The sequence below is a fragment of the Panthera pardus genome, unplaced genomic scaffold, assembly GCF_024362965.1.
Source record: "Panthera pardus isolate Hobbes unplaced genomic scaffold, ASM2436296v1 HiC_scaffold_8, whole genome shotgun sequence".
Lineage (NCBI taxonomy): Eukaryota > Metazoa > Chordata > Mammalia > Carnivora > Felidae > Panthera > Panthera pardus.
Window position 1 is genome coordinate 4,219,438 of NW_026527013.1, and position 25,737 is coordinate 4,245,174.

Genomic DNA, 25,737 nt, shown 5'->3' on the forward strand with positions numbered 1-25,737 from the left:
TGCCCCTGCCCACCCCGGAGGAAGAGGCGAATCTTTCAAGTTGCTGTTGCCATGGCGACCATTTTACGAGCGTCCACATGCTGGGCACATGTGTGTGTCCTGCGCCCCATGTGTCTGCACGCCCCCACCCCCATGGCCCCCGCCACGGCGGGGAGGGGGCGACAGGCAGCGCGGGGCGAGCGGGAGGTGGCCAAGGGGCAGCTGGTGACAGCTTAACGGTGGCTGTGGGGCGGGGGTGGGCTCCTGGCTGAGCTGCATGTGCGCCGAGGGGCGACGCCTCCCAGACTGGCCCGGCGTGTGTGCGCGCGCATGTGGGGGTGGCTGTGGGGTGGCGACCGCACACTCGGGGTGGCGCGTGTGTCGTGAGTTATTGGGTGAAAAGTACCCCCGAGGGCTGTGTGCGTGCACACCGCGGGGGAGTGAGTCGTGTCCGTGCGGCCACGCGTACCCGCAGTGGGTGTGGAGTGGGTCACACGCCACGCCCACGCGTGTTGGTGCCGGGTGGCGTGTAAATATGCACGAGCAATCAAGGAGCCACTTCGAGGGCCAGTGAGCTACCTGTGTCTGTGTCTCCACTGGGAACGGTGTGTGCGTGTGTGTGTGTGTGTGTGTGTGTGTGTGTCAGGGAGCAGTGTGAGCTTTGTGTCCATGTGTATAAGTGTCCGGCTGGAGGCGAAGTGAGGACACCTGTGTGTGTGCCCGGACCTGTCCTCAGGCAAGGACTTGGGTGACTGCGGCCACCCTGTGCGTGTAGGGTCAGCGCCGTTCTCATGAGGGTGTCCCAGGAGTGTAAGAACCAGGATGGCCCTGGGCGTGACCCTGCCTGGATCAAAGATCTGGGGTGGGTCTCCGTGTGAATGGTCATGGGTGCCGTACCTCTGTCTCCAGGCCAGGGTGTGCGTGTCACTGCACATGGTGACGACGGGAATGGCAGGTGCTTGGGGCGCCTGGGTGGCTGGGTCGGTGAAGCGTCCGACTTCGGCTCAGGTCACGATCTCACGGTTCGTGGGTTCGAGCCCCGCGTCGGCCTCTGTGCCGACAACTCAGAGCCTGGAGCCTGCTTCCGATTCCGTGTCTCCCTCTCTCTCTGCTCCTCCCCTGTTCACGCTCTGTCTCTCTCTGTCTCAAAAATAAATAAACGTTAAGAAAAAATTAAAAAAAAAAATGGCAGGTGCTCGGGCACCACTCACCACCAGCAAGGCATGGTCACGTTTACTCAGTCTTTACTACAACCCTAGGAGGATCTACTGATAATACCCCGTGTTACAGATGGGGAAACTGAGGCACGTACAAGCGGTATCGGCCCAAGGCCGCGGGGAGCAGACACCTGTCTTTTCCATCCTGGACCAGGACCGGGCGGACCCGGTGCCACCACTTCTCTCATACCTGCTCGTTCTTATGCCCTCACTCTACCCACACGCTCACACCCCGGCAGACTCCTGCTCCTTGAGCCCACACCCAGACATCCTACGCCGCCATGAGCCCCAGTACAGGGGGTGAGGCTGCCTGAGCGTCCCCCCCATCACCGCGTAGTGATGCAACTTGCACAAGCCCTTCGGGGGGTGTCCGTGCGTGCACGCGTGTGTGTGTTGAGGGCGGGGTGGGGGGAGGGTTGCTGGCATCAGAGGAACGCAGGCGGCCTGGGCCAGAGTGAGGAGGCCCCAAGAAATCGGGCGGCAGTAGAGAGAAACCAGAGCACCCGGCCCAAGGAACGCGGGAGGCGGCCGGGACCGCGCGGGAAAAAGCCCTATGCGGGGGCCGAGGGCGGGTGTTTTTCGGTAACTAGGCCGGGGTGGGGCGGGGCCACGGAGGTTCCAGCCCCGCCCACCCCTCCTCTTCACCCACCGCCCTGAGTCGGCTGGCGCCGCCAGGGGGCGCTTTAGGAACGCGGAGCCGTCGAGGAGGGGGCGCGGTGGGTTTGGGCTCGCAGGTGGGAGGGGCAGCGCGGGGTCCTGATTCCCAGGAGAGCGCCGTGGAGCTCCTGGGGTGGGAAAGGGATCCCCCGCAGGGCTCTGAGGTCAGAACGGGGAGAACGGCCACTCGAGGAGGGGCTCTGTGGCTGCGGGTATCATCGGTCTTAGGGTATCGATTACTGTCTCGGGGAAAAACTTTAGGTCTTAGTTCCTTAGAACGGCTTTGTCATGGGGGGGGGGGCTTCTTCAGCTTTCTGGAAAGAGGACCCGGAGCAGGACTGGGAGGACCCCACAATCATCAGTGGGGTGGGAGGAGATCGTGGGCCGCTGTCACCGCCGTCTTGGGTAGTGCTGTAACTCTTAATTCCCTGGCGGGGGATCTGGGGGCGGGGTGCTTCTTGGGGACCCAGATTCATGGAAGATGCGCCGTCGGGGTCTCTGGAGTAAGGGGTGGAAAACGGCTAATTAGGGGGCAGCTACTCTGGGAGTTTCCTTCAAGGGCTTCCTTGGTGAGGGTACATCTTGGGGCCCTGCCTTCCGGAAGGGAACCAGGCAGGACCTGGGAGCCTGGCAGTAAAGCCAGATCCTCAACCGAGCGTGGGGCGCTGAAAGCCGCGGGTAGTGGCGTCGGGGGCGCTGTACCTCCTTTCCCAGAAGGGGGCCCTTGTGGGGACGTCTTGGGGCCCCGGCTTTCCCAGAGGGGCGCCGCCGTTGTCTCCGGGGCCCGGGGAGATCACCTTCACCTCTGCACCCCAGCCACCTGCGCTCCTCCCGCCCCCCCCCCCCCCCTTAGGCGGGGGCGGCTCCCGTCCCGGGAAACCCGAGCCACCGCCCCTGGCCCCGCCCCCGGCCCCGCCCCCGGCCCCGCGCCGGCCAAGCCGTCCGCGGCGGGAGCGGCGGAGGCGGCGGGAGAGCGCGCGGTGGAGCCGCTCCGAGCGCCCCGGCCCCTCGCGCCGCAGCCCCGGAGCCCAGCGCCGCGCGCCCAGGCCGCCCGTGCCGTCCGTGCGCCCCCGCACCCAGCGCTCTCGGAGCCGCCGGCCGTCCAGGGCACCCCCAGCCCCAGCCCCAGCCCGGCCGGGATGGCCGCAGCCCGCGGCTGATCGAGCCCGGGGGGGGGGGGGGGGCCCATGGGCCGGCCCGCGCCGCGTCCCCTCCGCGGCCGCCCCCTCCGGCCCGGGCCCCCCCGGGCGCCGCGGGCCCAGGCGGCCCGGATGGCGGTCGCGGCGGCAGGGGCAGGGGCTGGGGCCGGCGCGGGCGGCAGGCGCGGCCACCACTGACGGGTAGTCGGGCACCCCGAGCAGGTAAGCAGGGGCAGGCGGGGGACCCGCAGGGCACGGGTGGTGGGACGGGGGACCGGCCCCCTGGACGGAGGTTTGGGAGCTTACTGGGGCTCGGGATAGACCGGTGGCTTCCCTCCTCCAGCCATGAACCGGTATGTGTATGAATGTGGGGTCAAGGGGGCGACAGGTCCGCGCACGGCCGGGGGGAGAGGTGGGCAGGGCGATCTTAGGTGCCTCTCCAAGCCAGGATCTGGCCAGGGTCCTTGTCCGACGGGACGAGAGCGCCTCCGCCTCCTTGGACCCCCAAGCGTGCGTCTGAACAGGGGTTGAAGCGGGGGCAGCCGAATCCTCTCCCCAGCCTCTAGGAGAGCGAGACCCAGACAGCCGCGCTGCCTTGTGGTGTGCACGGGGCTGTGGGGGGCGGGCATTCGGATCCGCAGACCCCAGCCGGGGAGCTGCCGTCGCAGCCCAGCTGCCCGCAGAAGTAAACATCTGTCAGTGGTGCGTTCCAGCCGCCGCCGCCTCCGGGGACACGGTGTCCTCCGGTAAGGGCCCGGCGCTCTCGGCTCCTGGAGCCGCCTGTTCAGCCACAAGAGGGCGCGAAACCCTTATTTGGGGGGCGGGGGGGGAGGGTAGTCCCTTAAGGGCAAAGCCTGGATTTGAAGGAGAGGGGGCCGTGCCTTCCTTGCTTTTTAGAAAAGGCATTTCTTGCTCAGGATAGTCTCACAGTTCTCCCAGAAGGTGCAGTTTGTGGGCTAGGAGTCATTAGGCAGAAGTGGCTGCCGACGGCGGATTTGGGGTGGGACTGGAGAAGGAAACGGCCACTTCCAGGGGTTGGCGCGCCACTACCCTCTCCCCCAAGAAACAGCATGCATTGTGGTGTCGTCACTTGCTGGGCTCAGCGGGCCTGTGGTGACCTGCAAGTCTGGGACCCCAGCCTGGATCTGGGGAGCAGGGCCAGGGTCCTGGGAGGCGGGGGGGGTTGCTGGAGGCCAGACCCCTGACTTTCCTCACTCCTGCCTGCCCGCCCTGCCCTTTCTCTGCCCAACATCCTCCCCTCTGTGTTCCATGACACTCTTTGTCTGTCTTCAAGTGCCCCAGGCTGAGGAAGCCCCAATGGGGCGTGACTGGTCTAGGCGGATGTCAGTGGAGGGACGACTCCCAGCTTTACCAGTTTACCCCCACCCTAACCCCTTGCCTTGGGGCCTTTTGGACACCCCTCCCCATTCCCTTCATCCTAGGATTCCTGAGGTTCAGGGTTCTGAAGGCCCCACCCCCAACCCCGGGCTTTATAGACCATTCCCAGTGACGAGCTGCAAAGAGCTAATTCTAGGGGTACAGGGAAGAAAAGGAAACACCCCCCTCCGTGGCAGGGCACACTGGCTGAAATTCTGCCATCAGTGCTTGTCCCCTTAGGTTTCAGGCCTCAGTTTTTGGGAAAGGAGCAGAGGATATAGCTTTCAAGAGTCTGGGGCAGGAGAAGAAACGAGTTTCCAGCCAGGCACAAGGACACAATCAAGAGATTGTTCCCACAGATGTTTGTTGGAGGGTGACGGTGTGGCTGACTGTTGGTGTCAGGGCTCCTGGGCCTCGTCCTTCGAGGAAGACAGACGTAGACCCAGGGTGGAGCCCAGAGTGAGGAGCAAAGGGTCTCCTTCAGGATAGGAGGATCAAGGGAAACTTCCTGGAAGAGGGGCACTGGGGCTGGGGCTGTGAAGGATAAGTAGGAGTTTTCCAAGTGGGAAAAGAAAGGGCAGTCCAGGTAGGAGGAACTGCACATGCAAAGATCTGGAGGCAGAAAATGGCACTGCCGCTTTCGGAAAATCCAGGGTGTCTAGGTGAGTGTGGGAGGGAGAGGCTGTTCTGAAAGGTTGGCACAGGGAGAACTGGGCTGGGGCATTCAAGGACGGATTCCTGGAGGCTAGGGCCGGAAACACAGAGGAGGGAGGAATGGGCCTTTAATGCCTCTGGCATCACTGGGCCCAGCCTTCTTTGCTGAGGCTATAGATTCCTCTGCAGATGCATCCTTCCTGGTCCCCAAGGTGGAGCAGGGAGTCTGGGCCTCTGGGGGGAGGCCCACGTGGGGAGATGGAGGGAAGATGGGGTCTTCACTCTGCTTAGTGAGCACCAAGGAAGCATTGGGCAGGCCCAGGAGGAGGCTGGTTCTCCCCAGTTCACAGCTGAGGAAACTCGGGCTGGGCTAGCCAGGGGATCGTTCCTTCATGCTCCACGTATCTCCCAAGCATCGAGCTACTATGTGCTGGGTTGAAGCACAGGATCAGACAAGCCTGGTGCCTGATACGCCTGGGGGTGGGGGTGTGGGGGGGGGGATGAGAGGCTCCCGATGAACCAGCCAGCCAGATCTTTGCGTGTGCAATTCCTGCTTCTTGGAATTCCCCTTCTTTTCCCACTTAGAAAACTCCTACTCATCCTTCACAGCCCCAGCCCCAATGCCCCTCTTCCAGGAAGTCACCCTTGATCCCCCTATCCTGAGGTACACCCTTTGCTCCTCGCTCTGGGTCTACCCTGAGTCTAAGTCTGTCTTCTTTGAAGGACGAGGCCCAGGAGCCCTGCCACCAACAGCCACACCATTACTGTCCCCGGACACCTTTGGGAGGTTACTTTCAGGGGAGGTAACAGCCACACTTGCGCTTCAGCAAAGGTATCCAGGAGCAGAATGATCTTCCCTTCAAATCCAAGGGAAACCGGGGTTCGGGCTGTTGCCGGGAGAAATCAGACAAGGGGCTCCCGCCTGCCACAGGTGGGTCTCACTTCCCAGTTGGGGAAACCAAGGCCTAGAGAGAGAGCACCATCTGAGGCTCAGAAGCTCAGTGTTTTGGGGACCTGAAGCAGGATTTGAACTCTGGGGACTCAGGTGCCCTGCTTCCCAGGAAATCAGCGTTAGGGTTTGAGTGACGCCTGAGGTCTGTGCCTCTGGTCCCCCTTCTGTCTAATGGCCAGCTTGGAGTGGCACCGTCCTGGCTGCTTGCAGAGGACCCACGTCCCTTGTGCCACCCTCCGGGCCCCACACCAGCTGCTCAGCCGTGCCAGGCCTAATTAGGCTGATCCTGTTATCCCACCCCAGGGAGCCCCCTCCTGCCCGCCCCGGACGCCTGCAAGGCCAGCCCCGGGCCAGCCTGGCCAGTCTGGTACGGTCAAGGTGGGAATTTTACAGGCCAGCCGCACGCAGAGGGCGGGGCCGGAAGTGGCGGGTCTGAAAAGCTGGCGGCCGCATCGCACAGGCTCCCCAGCCCGGCCTCCCCGAGAAGACACCTGTGTAGCCGCAGGTTCTGGAAGAGGACTCCAGGCACCGGTGGGGAACCGAGCCCCGGTCCCACAGGTCACACGGCCCCATCGTCTCCCCGCCCTCATCTCCCCACACCGTCCCCCGACTCCCTCCGCCCCTCACACTGGTCGCCCTCAACGGGCCTGGCCCTGCTTCCGTGATCCTTTGCTTCTGCAGCTTCTCCACCTAGAACACTCGCTCCAATTCTCCACTTGGTCTCAGCGCCAATGCCGCCTCCTCTGAGAAGCCCCCCTTGCCCACTCCACCTAAAGGCCGCCCGCCCGCCCCCAGTCACTATCGCTTCGCCTTGTTTCGTTTTGTTCTTGGAACTGCCAGCATCTCAATTACCTTGTTTATTTCTCACTTGTGACCCCCCCCCCCCCTCCCTGATTGGATGGGGAGGAGTGTGGCAGGGGTGCGGCCCAGGTTAGCCTTGGTCAGCCCGCGTTCTCCGCCGGGTGCCACACACAGTAGGCACTCAGTAAGTGCTGATGTGGCGTGTTGGGGGCACAGCTCAGCCCGGCACACTGGGTTTGCTGCCATGTGGGCACCTGACTCGCTATTTCTGCGGTGCTGCGTGTCTTTGCCAAAGCCTCTTACTCCTGTGGATTTCAGCCCCACCTTCTCCCAAACAGCAGGACCTGTCATGCCCTCCCACTGCCCCCCTGCCCCTCAGCATTACCCCTGCTACCCAGGTCCCGGGGACCGTGGAGGCGTTCGAGAGAACAAGTTCAGAGTCAGACCTAAGTTCAACCTCAGCTCAGCCACTGATTTGCTGCGTCACCTTGAGCAAGGTGCTCTATGTCCCTGCTCCTCAGCTTCCCCGTGTGGGAAATACCAACATCTTTTCCAAGGTCTGTGGGCACAATTAAGCACGTGGAGAGCACTTAGCACAGTGTTTGGCACTAAATTAACATAACAGCCAACGTGGCAGGGCGTTGATGTTGTTATTGTCATTAGAGAGGTCATACGGTACAGTGAGGAAGAGTGTGGAGGGGGCATCGGGGCTGGGACTTTGAGGGATGAGGAGGAGTTTGCCTGACCATCTGTGTTCAGATCTCAGCTTGGCCCCTTACACTCTGCTTGATCTTGAGCCGATACCTTCACTTCTTTGGACCTCGGTTTTCCCAACTATGAAATAGAAAATAGTCCATACCTCACTGAGTTACTATGAGGAAAGTGCTTAGAACAGCGCCAGTAGGGGGCGCCTGGGCGGCTCCGCGGGTTAGGCCTCCGACTCTTGATTTCCACTCGGGTCATGATCTCACCACGGTTGAGATCCAGTCCCACCTGGGGCTCCAGCAGAATGTGGAGCCTGCTTGGGATTCTCTCTCCCTCTCGCTCTCTGCCCCTCCCCCACTCATGCTCGCTCACTCGCTCAATGAATGAACGAATGAATGAATACAATACAATAAAATAAATAAATGAAAAGAAAAAGAAAGAGGGGCGCCTGGTGGCTCAGTCGGTTAAGCGTCCAACTTTGGCTCAGGTCATGATCTCTCAGTTCCTCAGTTCGAGCCTTCCATCGGGCTCTGTGCTGACAGCTCAGAGCCTTCTTGGGATTCTGTCTCCCTTCCCGCTCGCACTCTCTCTCAGAAATAAATAAACATTTTTAAAACATTAAAAAAAAAATCAACAGCGGTAGGGTTGTTCACTAGTGCTGGTGTTACCTATTCTCCACCGGCACAGGTGTCCCCAGAAGTCACTCTGTCTATACATCCATTGGCTTCGCTGGGGTGAAGACAGACCCGGAGCCCCTTAAGTCAAGCTCAGAAGCTCAGACTTGATTCTCAGAGTAGCAGGGAGCCAGCGATCGTTCTAGCAATCAGGCAGCAGAGAGCTTCTGGCTTGGGGGAAGCAGAGAGGCCGGGCCCTCACCTCCGGCTGGGCGTGGAAGGTTGGCTGGGGGGTGTTTGTGACTGCACCCCCCCGTGAGGCCGCCCCACAGGCTGGCCCCCAGCCCCTGCAGACGCAGCATCGGAACCAGCTGTGCTAGCCAGATGTTCCTGGTTTACCCCCAGATGTGTGTGTCGCCGGCTCGCGGCTGCCCTGGCTTCCCCACCTCCACCAAGGGGCGGGGCTGGGCCCTGGGGCCTCCCAGGGAGGGGGCACATTTTTGTGGGCTGCGGAATTTGTTTCTCGTTTTGCAGGACCATTGAGTCCTGCCTTGAGAGAACCTAAGTCCTGCCCCTGCTGGGACCTCAGTTTCCCCATCAGTGGGACCTCCAGGAGCCATCTAGGGGGACGGAGAGGAGCCGGGCTGCCTTAGAAACGGGCCCGGCCACCGGCCCTGGAGCTGTCAGCGTGGAGGGAGGAAGCGTGCCAGCACGCTGTCTGAGGCCCAGCCTGCTGCCATCGGCCGGGCCTGCGGGACTTCACTGAATTAGATGGCCCTCCAAATGTGGCAGGGTGTCTCGGGCAGCTCATTGTACGGATGGGGAAACTGAGGCTCAGAGCGGCAGCAGCTGGCCCCATGGCATCCAGCAGGGAGGAGGCAGAGCAGGGATCGGAAATCAGCCCGTCTAGAGTCTAGAATCTAGAACCCCGGATCTGCAAGCCTCTTCTCACAAGCTCACCCATACGTGCGGGCTGCCCACACATCCGTCCTCATGGCCGCTCGGCCCGTGGGCAGTGAGGACGGTCCCAGCAGCTACCGGTCAGGCTCCCCTGGGTCCTCGCTAGTGTTCTGGGTGCTGAGTGGCCCCTTTCGGGGAGATGCCCCCCCCCCATAGGAAGGTCGGGGATGTGTCCAGGGGTGAGGTGGAGAAGGACAAGGCTGGACGCGGAGGGAGGCACCCTGTGAGCAAAACTATGGAGACTGCAGAGCCGAAGCAGGTGCGTGCCTTTGTGAATAGAAATACTGAGCCTGCCTGCCCTTGCCTTGAAAGGACCCGGCCCAGGCTGTCCTTCCCAAATCCCCCAATCCAGAGAAGACAGCTGTGGACCCAGACGCTATGCCAGCAGGACTGGGTAAGAGGGAGGGACCCACGGCTGGGGATCCAAGAGGGGAAGCAGGGATGGCTTCCCAGAGGAGGGCATGTGGGAGCCAGGGCTCTGAAGGATGAGTAGGAGTTTGCCAGATGCAGGCAGGCCCCGCTTCTAGGCCTCCCTGGGACTACAGAGATGAGTGGATGGAGGGAAGGGTCCCCTCCCAGCCTTCCTCTCCCTGGGAATGAGCATGAAGCAGGTACCTCCCCGAGGCCAGGAGTTCTGCAGGAAGGAGGCTGTTGATCTTAGGAACACGTATGCCTGGCCTGCGTCTCCTGGGAAGCTCCATGGAAAGGTGGAGCCTCAGGGCGTTCCCTGGGCACCAGGATAATGAGCAGCATTCTTGGCACTAGCACGGAAGCTGCTAGAAACACCCACATGCCCACACCCTCACCCCAGCTGTTCCTTGGGTGATCGGAAGCGCCTGTCTGGCTGTGTGACTTTGGGTTACTCATCACCCCTCTCTGAGTCTCCTCCCAGCCCTGGGCACGTTGTGGCCTCCGGCTAGATGTGGAAGTCCTCCTTGATCCCAATGGCGAAGTTCGGACTGTCACGGCCCCTAAGAACGCTCCCGTCCCTGGGCAGTGAGGACTCTCCAGGGTCGGGATATTTTCTGAAGGTTGAGAAGAGACCGCTGGCCAGGCCCCGTCTGGGCAGCGTGGGAGGCACCCGAGCTGCGTGGACCAGGGCCGTGTACCAGTCGTCAGGACAGGGCAGTTCCCTCCTGGGTCAGCAGCCTCCCTTCCGCTCACCTAACTCACGGCACTCCGCGTCTATGCCGCTCGCTCGCCCCCAGAACGTCCAGAGCTGACCGCCTGGCAACACCAGCGGGGTGTTCACACGTGTGCCCCCGTGTGTGTGAGTGTGCGGCCGGGGTGTGGGAGTGGCAGGAGCAAGCACGGGCGGCCCCAGGCCAGGATGCACACGCGGCTGGACACCCATGAGCCTGCAGGTATGTGTCCCTGGGCGCACAGAGGTCCCAGTGCGTGCGTGCAGGGCGTGCATGTGCGGCCGTGCCCGTTCTCCGTGCAGCATGCCGGAGACGACGTGTGTCTTTCGGAAGAGTCTGAAAATGCTGGTGTGGGAGCCCCCAAGGGTGCAAGAGGCTAAGAACACCCGAGTGGCTGGGAGCGTGAGCGCTCGGGGGTGTGACAGCTCCCCAGATCGGGTGCAAGCGAAGCCGGCCTATCCTGGGTGAGGGCGTGCAAGTGTGAAAGCGTGCAAGTGTGTAAGCCGGTGTGAGCGTGGCTGTCAGAGCGTGGGGGTGTGGGTGGCAACATGCCCCGGGGTGGGGGTTCGAGCACGTGAGTAGCGGGACGGAGTGACCCCCGTAGTGATCCATGCCGTGTAACGGGCTGAGCTGGTGACTGTGTTCAAAACCGAGGGTGTCACCACGTTTGCAGGTGGGGGTGTGAACACACCCGAGTTACTGACCGCGTTTTTGTCCGTCGGTGTCATCTTGCTTGAGGAAGACTTGTGAACGTGCCTGGGGGTGTAATAATGTTGCTGGATGTGTGCGAAAATGCCCCAGCCCATCGATGTGGTCGTCTTTGCATATGGATGTGAGAACAGCCACGCGACTGAGTGGGATGGGGTGGTCGTGCGAGTCCTGACGTGTGTGGAAACGCCCGAGTGCGTGAGGCCCATCGATTCGAGGGGGTGAGTGTGAAAACACAGAGCATCAGCGGGACCGTGTTTGAGTGGCTGAGGGACAGCCAGTCCCAGTGGGCGCAGGCAGGCGTGTCTGGGTGTGTATGGGAGTGAGGACACCCAAGCGTGCCTCCGAGGACAAGAAGGCCGAGCGTGTGACCCCCACGTGTGCTGGGAGCGCACGGCCCCAGGTCTGGGGGCTCCACGACACCGAGAGGCTGATGGTGGACACCGGCCCCTCCCCGAGCCATCGGCCACACCCGCGGCACCCCTCTGGCTCAGGTCCCAGCCAGAGACAAACCAGTTGGGTGACCCCCATGCTGAAAGGCCTATTGTTAGCAGCCGCTTATCAGCTGCGCCTACTGGCCCCCTCCAGCCTCGGCGCTCTGCTTTCCGGCCCCCATCAGGACTCCGGGGGGTCCCGTGGCTCCAAGGACACCAGGGGCTCCCGTGGCCTGGCCTTCTCAGGGCCGGAGTCCCATCGGGCCTGGCAGCGTCCCACCCCCTCACCCCCACCCCGAGGGAAGCCCTGAGCAGAAACAGAGGACTAGAGCCGGGCATGATGCAGGGGCCTCGTTCAGCCTCACAGGGAAACTGAGGCACCCCCCATCTCCCCGCCTCAAAACGTGGGTGTGAGAGCTGGCGGGGTGCCGGCGTCCAGAGAGGGCCTTCCCCAGGTGAGGCCCACGGGGACCCGGCATAAACCAGGGGCACTTTTAGAGCAAAGGAGCGCGGTGTGGGCACCTGACAACTTCGGGGGGGGGGGGGGTGTCTCCCAACTGCTGTACAAATTGGACAATGAAATATTCTCCCCGCGGCCCCCGCCGCCCTGCAGGACCCGCCCCGGGCCCCTCTCCGGACTCCCCTCCCCCCTCACTCACTCTGTTCCAGCCACATGGGTCACCGCTGTTCCTCCCACGTGCCAGGCACAGCCCTGTGACCTCTGATCTCCAGGCTGGCCCCAGGTTGCTTGCACGCCCCCTGTGGGGGAGGAAGCTCATTCTCCACCAACACCACCGACAGCCGCGCGAACGGCCCTACCAAACACCCCCAAAGCGGCAAGCCCTCAGGATGACCCAGCATCCGCTCCCAAGCACAGCACAGCCCATGCGTGTGGGTCCCGCCAAAGACCCCGGGTTCGAATCCCAGATGCTTTCCTAGCCGTGCCCTTGGGTAAGGCCCTACCTGCTTTGGGCCTCATTTTCCCCAGCTGTAAAACGGCGATCATGGCGCCTCCTTCGTGGGCTCAGCACGGGATCTGCTACACAGCAGGCGCTTAATTAATGTCCCCTGCTGCTGGGTGGCGGCTGTAGGTCCTGCGCCCGCGCCTCCACGGGGCGGGGGCGGGGGTGGGGACGGGGAGAGGCGGTTCCAGACGCCCTGCGCTTAACCACCCAGGGCGGCGCCCATGCAAAACCGAGGTGCAAATCTCCCGCAAATCCCGGCTGCGCGCACTGGCCAGCAGCACTAGCGGCCCGAGGTGCGCGCGCGGGGGTGCCCGGCACCCGACAGCCGCGCACAGGCGCTGCTGACCCGCGTCCAGCCCGGCTTTCAGCGCTCCGTGCAAATGTTTACACCGGGCCGGACGCCAGGCCCCGCGCGGGCCGGCACCAGACGGCCAGGCTGGGAATGTAAACCAGCGGCCGGCAGAGGTCCCGGCGCGGGTGGGCGGGGGGTGCGCATGCGTCGTGAAACACCTACTGTGTGCACTCAGGGCGGACTCGCCTAGGCGATCCCAGCAGGGAGTCTTCGGTGCCCTAACGGGGCGGGTTGGGGGGGAGCTCAGGACATTGCGGTGGCCCAGAGGGTGCACACCTGCGCCGCCCGGGGCTGGGGAGTATGAGCAGCCACAGAAGGCTTCCAAGGGGAGGCGCCCTCCAGGCGGAGACTGAGAGGGGAATGGGGGGCTTGGAGGAGGAGGGGAAGAGAATATTCTGGGAGGAAGGACCAGCTTGTGCGAAGCCTGGGGGTGGGTCGAGTGCAGCTGTGGTCCATGGATGCCCCTTCTGGGCATCAGTTTATGTGTCGGGGGGGGGGCGGGGGGAGACCCGGGCTCAGAGAGGGACAGGAAGTCACTCCCAAGGACCTCACTATGTGAGGAACAGTCTCAACCCCAGGGATCCTGCCTCCTAGAACGTGCTGTAAATCACCAAATCTCCACCACACCCTGGTCCCACAGTGCCCCCTGCTGGGAGTGGCCTCCCCTCCTTCCAGTCTTCCCCCAGGCTCACTGGGCTCCACTCACCCCAGCCTCCTGGGTGCACTGGCCAACCTCAGTCCAGCCTCAGGACTTTTGCACAGGCTGTTCCCCCGCCTGCGATGCCATTCTCTTCTGCCTGGCCAACTCCTACTATCATTCAAGTCTCAGCTTTCCACACTCCTCAGGGGAGCACTGTGGGACCCCCCCCCCAGGTGGGGGTGGTTCCCCCGTCCCCCCCCCCCCCCCCGGCACCCCGCCCACCCCTTTCCTTGGCAGCATTTTTCACAACCTTGTTCAGTGGCTCCTAGATGAATCATTTCTATGTTATATCTGATCATTAAGCAGAAGTGGTTTGAGATCAGGGGCCCCACCATGTCCCCGGTGTCTGGCCCAGTGCCCCGTGCCCGTTTGTCGCCTGAGAGACGGACGGAGGCCATGTGGCTGCCCATCCCGTGCCCGCAGGCCGAGTATGCGGCGCTGGAAGGCGGCAGCCTTAGCCTCGGTGCTCTGCAGCTGCGTGCTCTCCATCTGGATGTGTCGGGACGGCCTGCTCCTCAGCCACCGCCTGGGACCCGCGCTGTCCCCACTGCGCCGGCCACCTCGCACCCTGGACGCCCGGATCGCCCGTCTGGCCCAGCGTAAGCCCCTCCCCGTCGCGGGTCAGATGGCGGGATCCAGGGGCGGGCACAACGGTGGCATTTCCGGCAGGGGCCACGGAGGCTTCTTTAGACGGGGTGTAGGGGGTGCCAGTCTTCCCAGCGGCCTGGCAGGGGTGGCATGGGGGCGGGGGTGGTGGCGGCTGAGACCCGGGTGGCGGGGGGTCTCTTGGCTCAGCTGTCATAAGGAATTAGGCTCTGGCCCCGAGGGGACCAGGGGACCAGATGGAGATTAGACCTGGGCCTCGGGCCCGGAGGCCCCCACCGCACAGCGGGGAGCGTGCGGAGACGGAGGCTGCGCCCGAGTCCCCACTGACCTGCCCGGTGGACAGCGACCAAGCGGAGGGGGAGACACGAGAGACCTAGAACCGGGGAGAGAAACAGAGGCATAAAGGCTCAGAGACAAAGAGACAGGAGTTGGGAGAGGTGGACATACTAGAAGGCGGGAGACGCAGACTTGAAATACGGCCTCCCCCCCCCCCCCCCGGAGGGGCGTGACCCCCACGGCCCAACTCCCCACTCCTTCCAGGCACCTGCCCTCTGCCCTCCTGCCAGGCATGGGCCGGGCGTGGGTCCCACGTCTTGTGTGCGCGCGCGCGCACGTGTCCACGCGGAGCCGCGCGGATGACCGAGGTGTACGTCTGGGCGCGTGCAACGGGCCTGTGGGTGGGGCGACGGGCACGCCTGCGTGCAAGTCCTCCCCGACCCCGTGGGCCCACACAATCCTCCTTTCTTGTGCTCACAATGGACAAGGGTAGCCGGCGGCACGGGCTCCACTTCCGTCGGCCGCTTGGCCGCTGCTTCCTGCGGCATCAAAGTCCTTCCAGGACACGGGTCCCAGAGACCCCGGATGAGGCCCCAAAACGCTAGCGTTCCAGAACCTGAGGGCACAACACCCATGGTGAAATCTCAGGCACCGGGAAGGGGCTCGGTCCGTGGGCCGGTGATTTCCTCCCTGGACCCCGTCCCTGGGCACAGCCCTCCTAAGGGAAGCGAGTGACCACGGACTCCCCTCAGAGCCCCAGTGTTAGGCCCCGAGACCAATGCGCTGCTGGTGAAATTTCACGGTTGGGGCGGTGGGAGGGGGAAGGGCAGAAGCTGCTGCCGACCTCACCCCTATGTTCCAGCCCCTGTGCCGGTGGCCAGGCCTGCTGGAGGGAGGCAGGGCAGCAACACCAAGAGATTATTCACTGTTGATCTGAAATTCAAATTTAACTGGGCATCTGTGCTTTATCTGGAAAACTCTCTAAGTGTATCCCTTAGGGCTGGGCACAACACGGTGCAATTTTAGGCAGCATTAAGTGAGGTAGGCCCGAACCTGACCCCAGAGCCACCGCAGTCCTGCCCTGGACTTCAGGAACTGGATACATGATGCTCATTGGATCCAGCTTTCCACTGTCCAGCCTCAGCCAAAGCAGGGACCCTACGAGCCTCCTTGAGCAGAAGGGGCCCCCGAGGCCCGGAGCAGCGCCATCACCTGAGTTGTACCGGGCTGAAAGTGGCAGAACTAGGGTTTGATTCCTGAGACACCCCCCCACCCCCCGTGGGAACAGACATCCCCATGGTGACAGACTCTCCCACTTGGGCCACGCCGCAAGCTATTTCTTTGGGAGCCGGGGGTGCCGGCCTGGGGGCCCTTAGGGGGCTAAACTCGGGATCTCCTTTCCCAACCCAAGTATGAGGCCACCTGCGGAGGGCTTGGGAACCCCTCCCTGCAGTCCCACAGTCCGCACCACCTGCCACGTCTATACTTCTCTCCTGAGGCTGCAGGGTACTGGGGCAGGCCCAGCCGCTTGGGAAATCAATTTAGGCTACGGGGCCCTGGGAATCGGTGACTCAGGGCACCTCCCGGCGACCGTAGGAGAAGACGACTGGATGGGGGCCAAACTTGGGCACACGATGGAGGCGGGAAGAAGGCTGTTTGGGCTTGTCTCTGTCTCTGCCACCTGCTAGCAGCGTGGCCTTGGGCAAGTCTCTGTCGGGTTGGATGCCCAGTTTCCTTACCTGTACCACGGGGGCGGCTGTGACATTAGGTGGTGCCACGCGCAAGGCCTCACATGCAGGCCTGCTGCTCCTCTGCTCGTGCCGAAGCCCAAACTTCTGACTCAGTAAACTGAGTCCCACCACGCAGTGGAACAGGAGGAACGGGGCGGCGGGGGGGGGGGGGGGGGAATTGGGGGTGGGCCCCAAAGAGTGACGTAGAGACCCGTTAACAGCTCAACCAAGGGTGAGCGGTTGAAGCCCGGTGTGGAGCTCCCCAACACCGGTCAGAAAGGGTGTGCCGGTTCCCCGGGACAGCCCAGCTTAGGGGTGGGGCCAGCGGGGGACCCAATCAGGGACAGGGATTTGGCCCAGGATACCCCCCCCCCCCCCCCAGCTGAGTGCTCCCTTCCTTCCCTGCCAAGAGGAGGGAGCAGCTCTGTGAAAGGGAAAAAGTCCCAGTGCAACGGTGCTTAGGGACAGGGTGCACAGAGAGGGTGGGGGGGGTGGGGGGAATGCGGCAGCTGCGCCAGCGCCCCAGCGCGGGGCTGTTTTTGCCGGGGAACAGCGAGGGTCCGGCGCGCTCCCCCCAGCCACCCGCTGACGCAGCCCTTTGTCCCCGCAGATCGCGCACTGCTGCAGGGCGCCCCGGACGCGGTGGAGCTGAGCGAGCTGACGCCCTGGGTCGGAAGGCCCCCGCGTCCGCGCCGTCGGGCGGGGCCCCGGCGGCGGCGCGCGCGTGCGCGGTCGGGGACGCGGCCGTGCGGGCTGCGCGAGCTCGAGGTGCGCGTGAGCGAGCTGGGCTTGGGCTACGCGTCCGACGAGACGGTGCTGTTCCGCTACTGCGCAGGCGCCTGCGAGGCGGCGGCGCGCGTCTACGACCTGGGGCTGCGGCGGCTCCGCCAGCGGCGGCGGGTTCGGCGGGAGCGGGTGCGCGCGCAGCCCTGCTGCCGCCCGACGGCCTACGAGGACGAGGTGTCCTTCCTGGACGCGCACAGCCGCTACCACACGGTTCACGAGCTGTCGGCGCGCGAGTGTGCCTGCGTCTGACCCTACCTCACCGGCGCCGGCGCGACGGCGCCCACCGTCCCGCCGGGCGGGCCCCGCGGCCGCAGACTGCCCTTGCGCAGACGATGCCGTCGAGGCCCCGGGACTGTCCAATACCCGCTCCAGATAAAGTGTGGAAAGCGGAGCGTGCGTCGTGATTCCGCGTGCCGGGGGTGCCCACCTCTCCGAGGGACCCGAGGGCGGGGGCGGGGGGCGGGGGCGGGCTCCACCTGCTGGATGGTGGGAGGATCCCGTGGGCTTTGGGGGAAAGGAGGTGGACAAGAGGGTCCTCCTCCCGTGGGACAAAGAGCCGAGTGGGGCGAGTGGGGGCGACGTCGGCCGGGACCGTCCTTCCCGCTCGCCTGCAGGTCCCCGTGCCCCTTCCCCGACGTGTCCCTCGTCCGCCGCCCCGTCAGGCGAGCTTGTGGGTGGGAAGAGAGAGCCCAAGGCGGATGACGAGTCCGAGGCCCAGGTGGACCCGGCCTCCCTCCCCTAAAGGGCCTCCTCAGGCCGGTGGGCCCCCACCGGAGGGAACCGAGCACTATCTCCTTCACTAGCTAAAAATACATGCGCGCTGCCCATCTCCCTGTGGGGATAGGTCTGGGGCGGGCGCCAGCCCTGTCCAGCCCGAATCCGGCGCCTGCCGGGGCAGAGCGGGTCCCGGGGGACGTAGGTCCTGGGCCCATAAAAGCCCTGGCCGGAGCTCCGGGGGGATTTAACATCGTGTCCCCTTGGAGGACAGAAAAAGCCCGGCGCGCTGTTGAGGTTTGCCCGCGGTGTCACCTTGATGCTTGGCAAGCCTGGGACACCCCAGGGTGTTGGGTTCCCAGACCGTGGGGAGGGGTGGGGGTCCCAGGCTTGGAGGAGGGCAGGGCAGGGGCGGGTGCTGGGCCCCTAGACTGGCACCCTGGACCAGAGGGCGTGGACCAGTGGCCTCCTGCACCTCCGAGTGAGGTTCTGGAGGGGCAGCCCCCTCCCTACCCCAGACAGCCTTCCTGAGGATGTGCTGCCCTCTCCTCTTCCCTCACCCCCAGCTCCACCGAGGCTCCCTAGGGCACAGCCCCTTCCCTCCTTCACTCTTCCCCAAGACGGGCCCTGTCCTCTCCCGCACAGCAGAGCGCAGGACCGCCTTCTAACACCGTGTCCCTCCCAGACCCAGTCCCGTATCCCGAAGCTGGAGGGACCAAATCAGAAGGTGCCCCAGGAAGGTTCATCCAGCCCAGCAGGAACATCCCTAGTTCCCTGCTGCCCGGGTCGCCAGCTGCAGCTGGCCACACCGAAGGCAGCTAACGGGCAGGACTGCCAGGGGCCCCGTGGGCAGGGCGGGCAGCCAGGCCCCAGCCCATGGGTGGTCTGCCTGGAAGGAAGTCTCAGAGCTGAGGCTGGATGGGGTCCCCGCCCACCCGTGCAGTCTTCTGGCTCTGAGGTTTGGGGTGGTGGATTCCTGTTAGTTTGGGCTGACTCGGCTCAGCCGTGGCAGAGAAGCAGCCGGGGTCCCTATCTGCTTGAAGCAGAAGCCAAGCCTCAGTTTCCCCATCCCAGATGGCCTTGAGCCACAGAGACAGAAGGTGCTCAGCCCAGGATCCACAGTGGGAAAATCGACCTTGGAGCCCAGGTCTGTGGCCCCTGAAGCCCGATGACCGTGTGTGTGTGTGTGTGTGTGTGTGCACGCGCGTGCGTGTGGATGGAGGGGCGAGTGTGTGCATCCTGTCAGGACGTCCTGGCACCTCGGTTCCTCATCTCCCACTCAGTTCCAGAATCCCAACCACAGGGCGCTGGCCCAGACCACCAGAGAATTGGAACACATACCCGGCGGCCCCCACGGATCCCTGGGGCCGGGTTCCCTGTAGTGCACACACACACACACACACACACACGGAGACTGGGCACCTACATGGGGCTCGGCAGAGCAGATCACTCACAGACGCCCGGCCCACGCACACGCGTTCGGTCGTCACGGTCAAAACTGCACGCTACGAGGGACACCTCAAGGTCACCGCTCATCTGTAAAGCACATGGGGTCTGGCTTTCGCCCACACACAGCGGGGACACTTATGCCAATGGTCACGCTCCCCGCCCCGCATGGTCGCCACATGTCACACAAGCCCGCCCGACTACTCGCACAGCACCACACCCGCCCCTCCCCCCTCCGCCGGAGAGCCCCTGGCCCCCAGTGACCCCCAGGCAGCCTGGTCCCCACTCCCCACTGCCTAATGGGCTTGACCTCGGGGGCTTTTCCATCTTTTGACATCCGGGACCAGGCCATTCGTGGTTGTGGGGGACGTCCTGGGCACCCTAGGCTGTTGCACAGCATCCGTGGCCCCCCACCCACTCGAGGCTATCGCCCCATCTCCAGCTGTGACAGCCAGAAGCCTCACGGCACCTGGCCGAGTGTGCCCTGGAGGGCAGAGCCACCCTGGTGTGAGAGCCGCTGTTGTAAAAGAAGGGAGAAGACCTCGGTTTTCCTGGGAACATTCCCATCTGGAGACGGGTGACAATATTGCCCACCTGCCACCCCACAGGCGGTTAACAACAGCCAGGGTAACCACAAGCAAACCCAGCAGAACCGCGTCCAATGGGTGGGACCCCCAGGCCGGTTCCCCAGGGCCTGAGTGCCTTCGTGGGGTGGGGTCCCCAGCGGGTGAGGCTCCTCGCAAGTGGGTGAGACTCCCCGGCCGGGAGGCCCCTGGCAGGTAAGGTGGCCAGGGCCGGTCTCCTGGCAGCAGAGGTGGCCAGCGGGTGAAGCCCCAGCTAAGCGAGCTCCCCGGCCACCCGCGTCCCGGCAGGTGTGTCCCCAGGGGTGTGGTGTGGGGCGGCCCCCGCCCCGGCCCGGCCAGCTCACGTGAACCAGGCAGCTATGCTGGGCACGGTCTGGTAGGTGGAGTCCTGCTGCAGCCGCCAGCAGGCCTTGCAGAACATCAGGGCCCAACTGAATAACCGAGGCCGCAGCGTCTCCCTCCAGCGGAAGTAGCTCAGGTAGCGGGCGTGGTCCTTGTCCAGCGCCTGCAGGTACCGGCCCAGTTCCTCGGCGCTCTGGAAGTCGTGGACGTGGATGAAGGCGTCGGGGGGCAGGAACTGTTCGTAGTCACTCCTGCTGGGGCCCAGCACCACGGGCACGGCCCAGGCTTCTAGGGCATTCCGCCACAGCTTCTCGGTGATGTAGTCGGGGTGCAAGGAGTTCTCGAAAGCCAGGTAAAACTTGTACCGGGACAGCTGCTGGGCCATGGCCTTCTCCGGCAGCGGCTTGTGGGAGCGCCCGTACACGTCCACTTGGACGTGAGCTTTCAGCAGGTGGTAGTAACGCACCCTGGCTGAGTCTTCCCTCCAGTTGGACACCACCCAGGCCACCAGCTCCGTCTTGGCCGAGACGTTGACCACCGTGGAGGCCGGCTGGCCGGGCCACGGCTCCAGCCAGCCATAGGGTGTGAAGATGTCCGAGTCTCTGCGGTAGGACATGGTGAGGTTGAAGTATCCATCCAGGGCCTTCAGTTGCGCGCAGTGGCTGGGCGATTCCATGCTGTACCAGACCCAGCGCTGGCCCGGCGGCCGTGGGGACGTGGGGAGCTGCTTCCTCGGGTCGTAGCTGACCTCGCGGTGATGCACCAGCACCGCGTCCGCCTGAGGGTACGCGCTGCGGTCCGCCGTCAGCCGGCAGTCGGCCGTGCCCGGCCACAGCTCCGAGCAGCGGGACAGAGGCACGGGGTGGTTGAATGGCCATGTCCACAGCAGGAGCACCAGGGGCGGGCGGGCAGAGGACCCGGGGGGGGTCGGGCAGGGCGCCCCCTGGCAGGACACCGTCCCTGAGGACCCCTTGGGAGCCGCGTCGAGAGCTTCTGCCGCATCGGCCCCCGACCTGGCGGACCACAAGGGCGTGTCCTGGGACACTCGCAGGTAAGAGAAGAAGCACAGAGCCAGAAACAGTTGCAGCAGCAGCCCGAGGAGACACTGTTGCCAGGGCCGTCGGGTCTTGGTCCAGCCGAGTGCATCCATGGGTCAGAGCAGCTGGGAGGAAGGGGGAGTGGAGACGGCATCGTTGATAACAAAGGAGACAATCGTGGGTTACCAACGTGTCAGCCAGGTGACGTACGTGAGTCCTGAGGCTGGCACTGCTGTCAGCTGTATTCTGCGGTTGAGGAAACTGAGGCCAGGTGACTCAGAGGGAGACAGTGGCATCGCTGGTGTCCCGGCAGAGAGCGCCTGGCCCTGAGCCCAGTGTCTCCAGCCACCTGGCCGCACAACCTATGTGGGGAGGGGTCCCCAGGGAGGTGGCATTGGTCCCAAGGGCCCTCGGGTCCCACCTTGACCCTGCCCTTCCCATAGTGTCCCAGCCTCTTCCCCAGTGCCCTGGAGTGGAGGCTTGAACCCGGGGATCTGTCCAGGAGGGGTACGAAGGGCTTGGGTTTGAAGGTCAGGCGAGAGCTCACCAGGTAGAGTAGAGCTTCGGGCACAGGGCGTTCCTGGCTCCTGGACAAAGCAACAGCCAATCCTGAGGTCTGCCGTGAACGGGAGCCTGGCCGGTTTGTGGGGAGAGCAAAGGAAGTGGTTAGAGGTGCCGGTGTGAGCCTCATGTTGGATTTACTCAGTGTTTCTCCAAGGTAGCCCCTCTGGTCCCGTGCTGGGTGGTGCCGCCCGCGTCCCTGCATTCCCGGATGCCTCCTGTGCCCGCCTGTGGTCACAAAGTCCTCCCAGACCGCAGACCCCAGACCCCAACCGCTGGAGCAGAAATCTAGAACCTTGTCTCTGCCCCAGCAGCCTCCTGCAGCCCAGCCCCTCCCGTCCCCCGTTTTAGATGAGAAAACTGAGGCTTCGAGAGACCCATGCATGTCTCGCCCAAGTACACTGAGCCACAGCCATCATGACCCAGGGCCCAGACTCTCCCTCTCGACATAACCCGCAACGCGTCCCCCACTCTGTCCACACATCGGGCACTGTCAGCAGGGCCCTCTGCCACCGGGGCAACGCTCTGTGTTTGCAGTCTCTGATCCAGTGGCCACCAGCCCCGTAATGCTATGGAGCCTTTGAAATGTGGCCGCTGTGTCTGAGGAACAGAGTCTTTAACGCTAATTTCAGTTGAAAAAGTGAGTCAAAAACTGCTTCAAAACAGCAAGTAGGGGTGCCTGGCTGGCTCGGTTAGTAGAGCAGGCGACTCTTGATCTCAGGGTTGTGCGTTCGAGCCCCGTGTTGTGTGCAGAGATGATTTTTAAAAATCTTTAAAAAAATGCTTATTTATTTATTATTTAACGTTGATTTATTATTGAGAGACAGAGAGACACAGAGCGTGAGCAGGGGAGGGGTAGAGAGAGAGGGAGAGACAGAATCCAAAGCAGGCTCCAGGCTCCGAGCTGTGGGCACAGAGCCGGACGGCAGGGCTTGAACCTGTGAACCGTGAGATCGTGACCTGAGGCTAAGTCAGACGCCCAACGGACTGAGCCACCCAGGCGCCCCTGGTCTCTCTACTCTTTTTAATACAGCTGGTAGAAAATTAAAAAAAAATTCCGGGGGCGCCCGGGTGGCTGGCTCTGTCGGTTAAGCACCCGACTTCAGCTCAGGTCATGATCTCCCGGTTGGTGAGTTCAAGCCCGGTGCTGGGCTCTGTGCTGACAGCTGGGAGCTTGGAGCGTCTTTCGGATCCTGTGTCTCCCTCTCTCGCTGCCCCTCCCCCGCTCCTGCTCTGTCTCGCTCCTCCAAAAATAAACAAACATTAAACAATGTAAAACAAAATTACGCATGTAGCACAGCAGCTCCGTTGCCGCTCAGCCAGCAGTCCTACTCCCTGCGGTCTGCAAAAAAGAACTTAAAGCAGGGACTCAAATATTTGTACACCTGTACTCCTAACAGCATGACTCACCAACACCATAATTTGGAAACAGCCCAAATGTTCTCTGAGGGACGAATGGGTACACAAAATGAGGCCCATCCTCACCAGGGAATGTCAGTCTCAAAAGGAAGGATATTCCGATACCTGCCTGTAGTGTCACGAACCTTGAGGGCACTGCCCTTCTCTTGTAAGAGAAGCCGGACATAGATTCCGCCCGCCATCCTACGTCCACGAAACATGGAGAATAGGCAAATTGAGAGGGACAGAAAGGAGATTAAAGATTACCAGGGGTTTGGGAGGGTGGAAAGGGAGCCCGGAGTCTTTGCTACCTGGGATAGAGTTTCTATTTGGAGTGACAAAAAAGTTGTGTAAATCGATGTGTTGGCTGCACTGCCGTTGTGAAAATGGTTAAAACAGCAAATTTTGTGTCAGGTACCTTTTGCCACAATTTCTAACATGATGTAACATTTTGACAGGCAATGTTACATTTTAATGTTTGTTTATTTATTTTTGAGGGAGAGAGAGAGAGAGAGAGAGAGAGAGAGAGACAGGGACCCTTAACAGACAGAACCACCCAGGCGCCCCTATTTTAAAATGTAACATCTGGTGGGGGGGGGGGGGTTCTTGAGTGGCTCAAACATCGGACTTTAGCTCAGGTCATGATCTCACGGTTCGTGCTTCGGTTCGTGCATCGGCCTCTGTGCTGAGAGCTCAGAGCCTGGAGCCTGCTTTGGATTCTGTGTCTTCCTCGCTCGCGCTGCCCCTCCCCCACTAGCACTCTGTCTTTCTCTCTCTCTCTCTCAATAATAAATAAACATTAAAAAAAAGTCTTAAAATGACGTTAACTATTGAATTGTACACCTCAGATGGGTGGATCGTACTGGGTGTGAATTATAGATCAATGAAGCTGTTTCAGAAAATGTCCTCGGTGGCTGGCAGGCCAGTGCTCCCGGGCAGAGGGGGTAAAGCTGTCGGGGTAGCATGTAGCACCCGGCAGGTGGCCTTGAATGATGGAAAGGAGTGGAGTGCAGAATCACGTATTCGTGCCAACACTTCTGGAAGGGAACCCAGCACACAGGCTTTTCAGGAGATAGCCGAGACAGGACTGGGAAAGGGACAGAGCTTTGCCCATATGCTGCCGTGCGTCTCAGGGCTTCTGGCCCCGCACCAAAGGTTAATATGTAGAAATGTAGTGAAAGTGAATATAGCCGGTGTTTTTCAGTATGGGCCCTGGGTGTGTGGCACCCCTCCTGGGAGACAGGAGGTCCTTGGCAATGACCTTGAAGGAGCACAGATTTGGTGGGGGGAGACGGGGGGTTCCCACCCAAACTGAACCCAAGATATTTTTTTCTTGGAAACAGAATGAAAAATGCCCTTGTGCTATGAAGCCACACAGATCGGCAAAAAACAAAACAAAACAAAAAGCGAGCAAACAAAAACCACAAAGAAAGAAAGAAAGAAAAGAAAGGAACCAAATGAAAACCCAGCCCTAAACTTCCCTGCATTGTAAGTCCTTTTCCCACCAGACAGGCCAGAGAGAGTCCCAGGTCTGGAACTCCAAAGGGCTCGAGGTTACCAATGGAGGCCAGGGTGCAGGGGGCTCTGAGGTCTGGCGAGGCCTGGCACCTACCTCGGAAGTTCAGGTGCCCCACCCCACCACCCCACCGCAGGCCCCCCTGGACTCTGGAAGGCCCCAGGAGGGCAGCCAGCAGGCCTCACCCAGGGGGGCATCCGATGCATTCCGGCAGGGGTTAAATTTGCCCCAAGAGGCCTTACCTGGGGAGGGGTGGCTAGCAGCTGACCAGGAATTTGAGGACTGAGGAGAGCTGGTTCCTCAGGGTGTGGATTAGACGCCAGGGAGGAGAAGGAAATATACTTGTCACGGCAGCACGGCTCAGCCCAACCCCCAGAGCTCTCATCAGGTGACCCGGGGTGCCCCGTCCCAGGAGCCAGGCCATCGCCAAACAGCGAACCGTGGGACTCCCCTGAACTTGGCTGTGACACAATGATTGATAAGGACTGCACATATATTTGGTCATTCAAACGACCCAAATTGATTTCTCCGATATAGTTGGTCTTCATCCGTGGTTCCTGAAAATGTTTCGGGGCCATAAAAGTGAAATGGGTGTCTTATCCTTCCATGAGATGACTTTTGGACCCACCCAAGGGTGGGAGCCTTGTGCCAGGAGGTTGAATCAGCCTGCGCCCCATGACTAAGGCTATTGTGCCTGTGTATAAAGAAGGACAGGGTTCGGAAAACTTCCAGGTTGGTACGAAGGTGGACATAGGCCCAGTGTGGCTTGCCTGGAAGGGCAAAGAAACCCTAAGCCCTCCCTGGTACCTTGCCTTGTGCCTCTGTCCACCTGGCTCTTGATTCATACCCTTTATCATATCCTTTAATGATCGGGTAAACGTTAAATGTTTTCTCGAGTTCTGTGAGCCGCTTTAGCAAATTAATGAAACCTTAGGAGCGGGTCCTTGGAAACTCGTCTCTAGCTGGTACGTCAGAAACACAGGTAATGGCCTGGGCTTGTGGCTGGTACCTGAAGTTGGGGGGTGGGGTGGGGGCGGGGCAGGCTTGGAGCCGTGAGCCCCTAACTTTGTGGGATCTGATGCTGTCCCTGGGCGGATGGTGTTGGAATTGAATTGGATTCTCTGAGAACTGCCTGGTGTTATGTGTGTGGGAACCCCACCCCCACATCGGAATCGGGTCCGGGAACATGAAGAGTTGAATTCCCCTTAAGATCCTATCACGGATGGTATTAGAAGTTGGGGACTAGAGTCACTGCCTGGCCTCACCGGTGGCCCCGAGGCTTGTGTGGCTTTGGGCATGCAGTGGGCCCATCCTTCAAGGGAAAAGGCTGACCTAAATCACGGGTTCTAGAAGTGGGTTCTGTCCAGGGGTGGGCAGGGGTTCCC

The 25,737-nt window shown here is 62.2% G+C and overlaps 2 protein-coding genes across 2 annotated transcripts; one reads left to right on the forward strand and one right to left on the reverse strand.

The window, feature by feature from the left end:
* The first annotated feature begins 2,776 nt into the window (after positions 1-2,776).
* NRTN (neurturin) lies at positions 2,777-17,145 on the forward strand. The gene is made up of 3 exons (XM_019430913.2): positions 2,777-3,214; positions 13,780-13,955; positions 16,579-17,145. The coding sequence occupies exons 2-3, from the start codon at positions 13,787-13,789 to the stop codon at positions 17,001-17,003; spliced, it is 594 nt and encodes a 197-aa protein (XP_019286458.2). The 5' UTR covers positions 2,777-3,214; positions 13,780-13,786; the 3' UTR covers positions 17,004-17,145.
* A 2,329-nt stretch (positions 17,146-19,474) lies between these two features.
* Positions 19,475-25,737, reverse strand: LOC109256005 (3-galactosyl-N-acetylglucosaminide 4-alpha-L-fucosyltransferase FUT3). The gene is made up of 2 exons (XM_019430926.2): positions 24,595-25,737; positions 19,475-21,002 (listed from the first exon to the last, which is right to left on the reverse strand). Exon 2 carries the CDS (start codon positions 20,988-20,990, stop codon positions 19,839-19,841), a length of 1,152 nt encoding a protein of 383 aa, XP_019286471.1. The 5' UTR covers positions 20,991-21,002; positions 24,595-25,737; the 3' UTR covers positions 19,475-19,838.